Raw genomic sequence first — 9,607 nt, 5'->3', positions numbered from 1 at the left:
AAAACCATTTAGTTAGCATGCACCAGAGTTTCTTGTAGCTGCCCAGAGTATACATGAATTCTCTGCACCCCTGTGCCTCGGAGTCAGTGATTGTTTTCTGCCTCCTTTCCTTTTCTAGGGGGTCAGGAAGGAGTTTGGGTGACTATGGAGAAGATGGTAAGCAAAAAATAATTGTACTAAATGTAGCACGGTGATGTGTAAACCTGAAATATCTTTCCAGTTGCTACAGTTGATATTTTCTACCTAAGAAAAGGGGAAAGTAAGGAGGGACATGGGGGAAACGTTGTGACCTGCCTGGACACAGTGGTTGCTAGCTCTAAAGTAAGTTGCCTGTGGCAAGATTGCCTTGAAAGGATAGAACCATAGTTTCTGTTGGAAGGAAGAGTCTGTGGGAAGATAAGGTCTGAAGTTACAGATGAGATCTTCTGTTAGCTAAACTAGTATGGCTGGAAAATACAGTTCAGTATGTGAGGGGCTTTAAGGATTAGCTGTGAAGCATTCAGTAAAGTCAAAAGGTACTTAACAGGGGGGAAAAAAAGTTCCAGTTCTATTGTGGGTTTCCAAAACTGCCCATATTTCATAAAAAGGGGAAAATACTAGGTAAAAGCTTTTTCCTACTTTTTTTTTTTTTTGTTTTAGAAAGGAAGTCTGGGAGGCTGATGGAACGTGCCTTACTCAATGACGAAAGTGAGTGAGATGAAGTCTTGCTACTGACAGGGCAGGTGCCTTTCTGGGTGGGAAAAGAAGAAAGCTGCTGGGAATTTTGTGGGTTCCAGTGCTCAGTTCCAAAAGATCTGCAATTACACAAGACTGGTAGAAATACTGGGTTTTCATGAATCAGTAGAAGTAAGGGGTTGGACAGATAGTCATGCCCTCAGGCAGGGGTTGTTCCACATAGCTGCATTCACTGCTGTGATAAGAGAAGGATCTTTACTTTCCAATAGGACTTGTGTAAAGTGACGGCTGGAATAGACTGTTCCTTTGGGGCTCTGGTACGCTGGGACTGGCAACAATTCCTCTGACAAATGACTGCTTCAGTCCTTTATGCCAGCCTGTTCAGTAAAAGCCTGGTGCTGTTGAAGAGGCAGTGATATTATAAGGTCTGACCTCTGTGTTGTGGGAGGCAGTTTTTCATCGGGGAGGTGGAATGTGGCTAGGCTGCTGTCTGAAAGCAGATCTCCACTGTTTTGGCTCACTGCTTTAACCCTCTGCTTTCCAGAAGTCCTGAAGGAGATCCAGAGTACTCTGGAGGGGGGCAGAGGGTGAGTATCGACAAACTTCTGTTCCTAATGGGTGGGGCTGGCAAGGGAGGGCACTTCTAGTTGAATGCAGGGGGATGCCCAACATGATGACAGGGATCCTTGTGCTGGAATCTGGTTATGTATGTGTCCCACAAACTATCAAAGGGAAATAGTAAGAGAGGCAGGTTCTCTTTCACATGTTGTCCCTTGGCGTTTTTTATGAATAATGCTTTGTCTCTTTCTCTCCGAAAAGCAGGAGAGATCACATTCCCACATCCCAAAGGAACAGGACTCTGAGTATTCGCATACAGGTTTCTATTCATGTCAACACATACTGATCTAAGGGCAGGCCACATGGGCTTAGTTGGTCGAGGATGGGACTCTGGAGTTTTAATCCTGGCTTGACACTGTCACTTGGACGTGTTTAGTATCTCTGCTCCCATTCTGTCTATACAATAGAGCTAAGCTACCACCATGGGTGCGGGGCTTTATCTTGTTTCCCTAGAATACTGATGTTCAGGTGACAGGGGCTACGGAAGTGTAGACAAAGGACTACTATTTGCAACGGATGCAGGAAGCTTGGTGGGACTGGTAACTGCTGGTGTGTAAGGATAAGTGACTGCCTGACATGCTCTGCTCTGCGCACTTCCTCTGGACACTACCTAATCCTGGTCTTCTGTCAGCAGCTGGGAGTGGATGGGATGATACTGCATTGCGATAATGAATCTTTTCTTGTGTCATTGCAGGAGCTATGCAGAAAGAAATTTGGCAAGAAGTCCATTAGGACATGGACTAAGTAATGGAGGAGGTAGGTGGGGCTATGGATATTTCGGGTGCAGTGAAGCAGCCAATGGAAGCAGAAAGTTAGAATGGAGTTTGTTTATATAATTTAGCTTATTTAAATGCTTTGTGATAGTGTAGAACTCTGGTCTGAATTTTCAGGATGGGAATCTGCTGGGTGTGTGAGGTACTAGCGCTGTTCAGCACCTTATGTGCCACATGAGTAAATATGCTGCATCAGCTTTAAAGAAAGAGAGAAAAATCCTTTAAAGGCTCCTGCCTGGCTCTTAACTTTATAATAAAGCAAGCTGGAGAGGTAGCCAGAGCTCACAGCAGTAATCTGCTGAAACTTACTAAGGACTCTCAAATAAATGGGTGCCTTCACTGAGCATAACGGGATACACAGAAACCATCTTTTTATCCTCTCCCCTTCCTCTGTGCTTGAAAGGTTTGAGTAGTGACCACAGCAACATGTGAGTCTGCATTAATTCTGAAAACCCTTGGGCAGAAAATAGGGGAGGGAGGTCACTCTCTGTGTATAGCTGCTTCAAAATAAGCCCCTGTGTAGTGTATGTCTGTGGAGATGTGCCTTGTTAGAGCTTTTGGGTCCAGTGTAAATTCTTGTAGTTGATGTAATGATGTGCATTATATGTAGCATGATATCAATTCATTAGCTGTCATTAGCTTTCAACTTCTGTTTCCTAAAATGGCTTTTGCATTCTTTTATCCCAAAGCAGATTGACCAGAATTCATCAAGGACTTTCTGGCATCGGATTGAGTGCCATAACACTACTGATTGGGCAAACCGTCCCTGGGGAGAGGGCACCACTGCTCCCTGCATTGCAGGCTAGTGAGCTGCAACTTGCATGCGTGTGCATGCCTGCCTCTGCCTCCCCTTTTAGTGCCTCATTAGAGACATCTCCTCTTGGAGCCCGCCTTGCATTAGGACAGAAGTGGATCGCCAGGTCTGATGCACCACAAGCCTCTGAGTACATCTAACTTTTAAATGTTTGCACATTTCTCTTTTCTACTGGGCTGGGTTTTAAATTATAAATGTTACTGCCTTGGTGCAGGATTTTAATAAACGCACACTGTTACCTCCAACTGGTTTAAAATTATTTTTTTGTACAATTTTTTTAAATCATATGGGTATTTCAGTTTTAACAGAAACATTTTAGAAATTTACTTTTTAAAAAAAACATTAAATAATATATGCTAGATTCCTGTGACTGCTGTATGTGGTATCTGAATGAGTAATTTTGGGTTTTGTTTGTTATGGTACTGTTAACTGGCTTTATGGATTTGGGTAGAATCTATTTTTGTAGCCATACAAATCAGAGGAAAACTAATTGAACTTGATTTTTGTTTCAACATGACATTGCTCTTTTTTGGAAATAAAACTCTGAATTCCCTTTTGTGATCCTTGTCTGCTCTCATATCTATTTTTCCATCAGCAACTTCTTTCACATTGGCAACAGGCTCAGGCCCACTTACCCCTTGAAGAAGGTGGAACTCTCCTTCTCTGAGCTGTAGAGGCAAAGAGCACTCCTGGAGATTAAGTGGCCTCATGGTGGTGGTTTGGAGAAGACACACGTGGCAAGCAAGTTGTTTGTGTCGCTGTCCTGCAATTTATACATCGTGTTGCCAGAAAAGGACACTGGTTCAGATTATAGTCCCTGGAAGGTCATCTACTAACTTGTCCTGAAATAACTTGGGATTTAATACACTGAAGGGAGAAACAGTTGATCTGGCAATGCTGCTGCACTATGCAGCAATGGATTTTGAATTGAAACTGGTGAAACTCTGTGTAGAGCAGTTCATTAATCTTCAAATTTTTTGCTTCCTTTCTCCCTGATTCAACAGGGGTCAGCTAAGAAAAAGAAGAGTATTCTCCTGTTTCTCTCCTGTAACTTGCTTGTAGCACTGTGGGAAGTGTCAGTGAGAAAGAACTAAATCCTCCCAGACTGAGTGCTGAGCTATCATCCTTGGCGTGCTTTGGAAACCTCTCCTTGGAAGCCCTCTTGTTTTGGACTCTGCCTTTATCTTCCTGGGCAAGGGGGAGGGATCCTTTGTTTCCTGGCGTGCTAGGGTGGCCCTCCCTATTCTGCAGGAGAATATGGTTGCAGAGTTGCTGTTGCTCAGGTGATGTTTCAGGCACCCTTCCTTTTAGAAGTATTAGTATCTCCTTTGAGACCTAATTTATTGCTAATGAGGTTTTAGAGAGCTTTCTCTCCTCAGCGTGGTCTGACAAACTAGTTTCCATTTCCTTATTTCTACTAGCTTCATTATTTCCTTGTTTCTGTTGCTGCAGGGTTGAGGCTAACAGAATGATGGCCTGCTGTTTTCCACCTCTTGTGCCAGGGACTGATGCTGCAAATTTTCAGGAAGTTATGGTTTAATCAGCAGCTTCTGAGCTGGTGTGATCCTGTGCATGTGCATCATCCTGGTGCACCCAGCTGCTTCTTTCTGCTCCTTGCAGATGGGCTGATTCTAATGCCTTTTCTGAGTATTTAATTTGCTTGGCAGGCTTGTGGTAAGTGACATGGCAGTCCTGCTCAGAAAGGGTAAAAGCAGTTTGTAACTTCTCTCCATTTTCACCCACATAATTGAAAAATCTAATAGGTCCACCGAAAGAGTTAGAAAAGTCACAAAAATGCTATCATAATTTGTACACCTTAAAGTGAATTGAGATTTAAAACCAAAAAAACTTTATTCAGGCTTCTTGTTATTTTCCTGAAAGCGGAAGCCAGACTATTAATGGGATTGAGTAGTTTAGAATGTGTGCTGATATATGGTTGATTTTTCCTAGCAATGCTTGTTTGGAACCTACAGCTGGAGGATTCACTGGAGTAAGCTGCTTGTCTTACTGTTGTGAGCAAAGGTAGTAAGAATCCTTTTAGAGCTGCCATGCCTAAAATGTAGGAGAAATAGCAAAGGGGCAAAGCAGGGGAAGACTAGAACTCATGTTGTGCTTTCAGTTATATTCTGAGCTGAGCAGGAGAAGGATGGAAAGGCTCATAACATTCAGAACCAGGATGTATTCTTTGTGCTGTCAGAAAACCACTATCAAGTAAAATCAGTGATGGGATGAGGTGTCATAAAGGATGGAGCCTTCAGTGAATGTCTGTAAGCAGCTTTTGAATGTAATGGGAAAAAATCCCTCTGCATCTCTCCCTTTCAGGAATTGCCTTCTGAGCCTTGCTGTTACCCTTAGTCTGCCCATCAGCTGACAGTAATAATAATGGCCTGTTTCTGATCAGAGGATTCAGCTCCTGCCAAACTCCTTGAGTTTTGTGCCTACCTCTTCTTTTTGCTTGAACTCCCCTTGTCTGGGATCTCATAGAAGCTTGCTGTCTCCAAGAGCTAATGCTTAATGCTTGGAAGCACTCTGCGGGCTTGTTGGCCCTTATTAACGTTATTGCCAGTCAGGCTTTGGCAGTGCTCTCCCCTTCTGCTTTATGCAGTCTCATTAGGGTCTGGCACTGTGAAGTGCCCCTTCGCTGCAGGAGCTGAGCTGCTGTTAACACTGGTGGCCAGTGCTTGAAAAAATCCTTTCTTACAGCTATGCTGGCAGTATGTTCCCTAACCCTTGCAGACCTGTTTCTCTGCAGAGGGGAAGGTCTTGGATCACAACTAAAGAACAGCCCACATTTTCCACATCTGAATAGACATATTGGGTACCTAATATGGGACGCTGTTTTATAGTGGCCTGAGTTTTAGGTCAAATGCTTTTGTGTAACGTGAGCTCTTTTATAGGGTTGCATATTTGGTGCCAAAATTCTCTAGTCCCAGAAAAGCTTGGCCTGGGGCTTTTTTTTTTTTTTTCCCCCCAACAGTAATGCAAACTTTCCTCAGATGTTTAGCAACTGAATATTTGCTGAATTTGTCTAACAATTCTATTAGAACATAATGTTGGAAGGAAAAGTACTTTTCATCTCAGTCATAAGGCCTGAGGCATGTCTGGTTGGTGAGAGAATGAACATTTTTTTACAGCTTAATTAGTCTGTTTCTTTGAATATGCTTTGTATCTATTGCAGCTAGAATAAATGCATGCCTGGGCTGTAGTCCTAAGTTCAGCCTGCAAAGCATGTCACTGCTTATGTGGCCTCATGAATTGAGACACCTTTAATAAGAGCAGGACTGGGATCTGGTGTTGAATTGACATGGCTGAAGACAGACGTTAGTGGAAGTCCTTGCTAAGACACATTACTTGACTTGGTGATCTCTTTCAAGCAAAGGCTGAGGTTGTATTGCAACTGTAGCTGATTCCCTGAGGTAAGCCAGGTGGAGAAGACTGGTACCTTCAATAGCCCTTGGTCACGGAAAACTCAATGCCTTCGCTAACATTGAAGCCGCAAGCCCCAGGTGCTTGGATTATTTCCATACAGCACATCGGCCTTGTCCTCTGATGTGATGGTGACAGGGTGTTTGACAAGTTTTCCAGATTAGGTGCAACTTAAAAGGACCAGCAAAATCCTATGTGAAAAGGCTGCTGTAGCAGTAGGATGGCTCCTGAGATCATCCTGCTGTTGATTAATTTGCTCCAACTGTTGCTTGGGTAGAAATGGTCCCTCTCAAGCAGAGCTCCTTACCAAATGCCTCTGTGGATAGTGGTTTCTGGTCAAGGAAGGACCTTTGCTTTGTCCTGTGCCTGTGGAGATGGGCAGACTGAGGTGGCCTGGCTTTCTCTGGTGGCAGTTGCAAGCTCTGCAATGATGATAGTAAATGGTTGCAGGGGAATGGGATTGTCTTCTCCGCTTAACTAGTTTATCCTTTAGTTAGTCTTCCCCATGGCATGGGAAGTAAACAGCTGAAGTAAATGCTCTTCTCTGTGTGAGTGGTCACCATCCACTGACTGGGTGCGTGTAGCTGCAAGGCTGCATAGGCTTATGTGTCAGGAAAGAGGGCTGAGGGCATGGTTGGGTGTCAGCAGAGAGGGGTGAGTTTCTTCAGTTCTTGGCTGGGTGCTCCACAGCCTTCTGCAAGGTGAGTCTTCGTTCCTTCTTATGATTCCTGTCACTACAGCCGCCTTTTCCCGCCCTTTCTCCCGTCTCGCGGAGGCGGCAGAGGGCGCTGCCCGCCATGGCCGCTCCTGTCAGGCGGCTCAGCGGAAGCCGCGGGCGTGCCCTAAGGACAGCTTCCCTGTGCCTGCCAGCGCTGGCACAGCCTTCTCGCTAGAGGTGTACCGCTAAAAGGTTTCTCTTTTGTGATGATGGTGGAGCAAGAGCTGTAGGAGTCCAGGGCAGCCCCAGGAAGCACCTTTGTTCCCTGGAAACATGCTGAAGTGTCCTGGGTGATCTCCAGGTGCTGTTCATGGCTACCACTACCGAATGCTTTCTGAGCATGGTATAAATGCATAAAATACCTCACCTTCCTGATATTTTACCCTCAAGCTGGGCCCCAGTGTCCATCCCCTGCTCGGCAGAGGGTCAGCAATGCTGTTCCTTGTACTGCCTTTGCAGCAGCCTCTGCTTCTGCTGCCTAAAATGGGACTGTGAAAGCTACAAAGCAACAAAGGTGGGAGATGGGAAATTCAAGCAAGCAGCCTCTTCCACCACCAGCTCTGAGCAGAAAAGGAGACCGCCCTGGTGCTGGGGGAAGTCATACCCTGAAAGGTCAGTCAGGTCTGCCAGGCACTCCAGAGGGACTGACTTTCTTGCAATGAAACACTGTTATGTAAACAAACTTCTCATTTTCTTCTTGCATCTTATGAAGATATGCTCTTTATAAGCGTTGACTGAACTGTGGAGATGGTAGGAGGAGGGCTGCTGGGAACACAACAAAGACAGGAGAGCTAAAAGGCTCCTAACACTTGTGACCTGTTTCGGTAGAGAGGAAAGTAGCTAAAAAGGTACTTTAATGTGTGGCTGTTACCACTGTACACCTCTTCTCTAGCTAAATGCGTAGATACTGCTGCTCTCCAGCTTTTTGTGGCATAGCTTTTGTGTCCAGAGCTAAGTTATATTTTAAAATGGCTTTTTGGTGAGGGGAGTCTCTTTGTAAGATAGATAGTCCTGAAATATGCTGACAGCAGCCAGGGAGAGACACCCTAGGTAGGAAGGACCTGTACCTCCATGGGTAGAACCCAGCCTGTCACTGACTACCCCTTCAAAAGATACAGATCTCTTCTTCCTGTATGCTCCTGTGGCAAATGAGTCTGTATTCCTAAAGAGACTCTGAATGTTGTTGGTTTGTTTAAAGTCAGTTTCCTGATCTCTGCTTATGTTTAAGGCAGGGACTTCAAAAAGTGAAGCTTGGATTCTGCTCACACTTTCCTTCCTTAAAGGGAACTTAGCTTTATCAGATTGTTGTGCCTTGAAAAACAGGCTCTTAAAAACCAAATCTGCTACATGAGGATATGTTTGAGCTGCTGAATGCCACCTCAAAGTCAGATGTTACAGCTCAAGTCCTGATGGAGGTGGGAGTCCAAGGAAGCAAAGAATATGCAGGTTCAAGTAAAGGCTTAGTGTTATTTTAGGAGAACTTACAAGCTTAGGTGGTATACTGAGTTGAAAGCAGTTTAAGCTCTTGCTGAGGGAGTTTTATTCCAGACTGCAAAGTCTGAAGATTTTATATTTGAAAGAGTGGCTGTCCTGTTAGCCGCACCTGAATTTGGTGGAGGTATTCTTAAAGGGTGTGACTGTTCTACAGACAAGTACATCCTTCTGTCTTTATTCTGACACAGATAAGAGTAGATGAAATGCAGGCTTGTGACCAAAGGCAGTGTGATAGCTCGTAACTGTTTTGATAGCCTGTGATGTTGTCAGTGCTGTGACAGTCTGCTCACAGTTCAGATCTGATGATGTTTGCTTGTACTTTCATTATAGGAAGACATTTTGAATGCCAATGAACAGTAATGAGGACTTTAAAAAAATCCATCTCAAGGAAATTCAGTTCTGTCAAGTTAGGTCCATGAGGCACAGTTTCTGGAAATAAGAAGACTTAAGCACTAAGTGGTAGCCACCGACTATGGAATTAACCTTTAAAAAAGACTGGTTTAATTTTATACATAGTTGACTTACTGGAGACTCTACACAACGACCCCTGCAGCTGGCAATGTCTCTGTCCTAAAGACTCAGGAAGCACAGAAAGAAGCCTTTACTAAAAGCAATCTGAGGGTCTAGGGACTATGACTTCTGTCATGCAACAATCAGAGTCCACCCTTAAAAAGGCTTGTTTTGACTATGGTAAGTGCAACATAAGAATTTATAAGTGAAATAATATCATGTCATCTTTCTGAATTGCATTGTGCTTTCCAAGACTAATCTTGGGTTGGATGGAAACCACTCCTAGTCCATTTCAACTCTGTTTAATGATATTGCGTAGGCAGATTCCTCCCTACAGTTCTCTGTGCTCATCAACTGTTGCTTAGAGGCTTGTTTGTTAAACCATTAGAAAACCTGCTTGAGGGTAAGAGCTTCATTCAGCAATTTTTTTTTAGTGCACAAGAAAAATACTAATTTCTCAGTAGCATCACATCACAGCCATAAATTGGATGTATGGATCTCCATGTGCCTCATTAGTTAACAACATGGGAGGCAGGCACCGCTAACACTGGTAGATTTTCTTTGATGAGAAGCAGCAGA

At 44.1% G+C, this 9,607-nt stretch overlaps 1 protein-coding gene across 3 annotated transcripts in view; it reads left to right on the top strand.

Annotated features, from left to right (window-relative positions):
- LLGL2 (LLGL scribble cell polarity complex component 2) overlaps positions 1-3,514 on the top strand; it is a 37,220-nt gene extending 33,706 nt beyond the window's left edge. Inside the window, exons 22-27 of one of the 3 annotated variants that reach the window (XR_004841863.1) lie at positions 119-156; positions 640-687; positions 1,220-1,262; positions 1,988-2,049; positions 2,756-2,986; positions 3,476-3,514. Coding sequence is in view for 2 of the 3 variants with exons in the window: in XM_035893297.1 (XP_035749190.1) it covers positions 119-156; positions 640-687; positions 1,220-1,262; positions 1,988-2,049; positions 2,756-2,763 (199 nt within the window). In the remaining variant the exon portion in view is untranslated. Of the gene's footprint in view, positions 1-118; positions 157-639; positions 688-1,219; positions 1,263-1,987; positions 2,050-2,755; positions 3,114-3,475 lie in introns of those variants that run through there. The other 2 variants (XM_035893298.1, XM_035893297.1) reach the window with 2 other exon arrangements.
- Positions 3,515-9,607: the final 6,093 nt, after the last annotated feature.

The sequence above is a fragment of the Egretta garzetta genome, unplaced genomic scaffold (assembly GCF_000687185.1).
Source record: "Egretta garzetta isolate BGI_Z169 unplaced genomic scaffold, ASM68718v1 scaffold34, whole genome shotgun sequence".
NCBI classification, from domain to species: Eukaryota; Metazoa; Chordata; class Aves; order Pelecaniformes; family Ardeidae; genus Egretta; species Egretta garzetta.
Note: the sequence above shows the minus strand (reverse complement) of the source record. Positions and strands in the feature narration are given on the sequence as shown.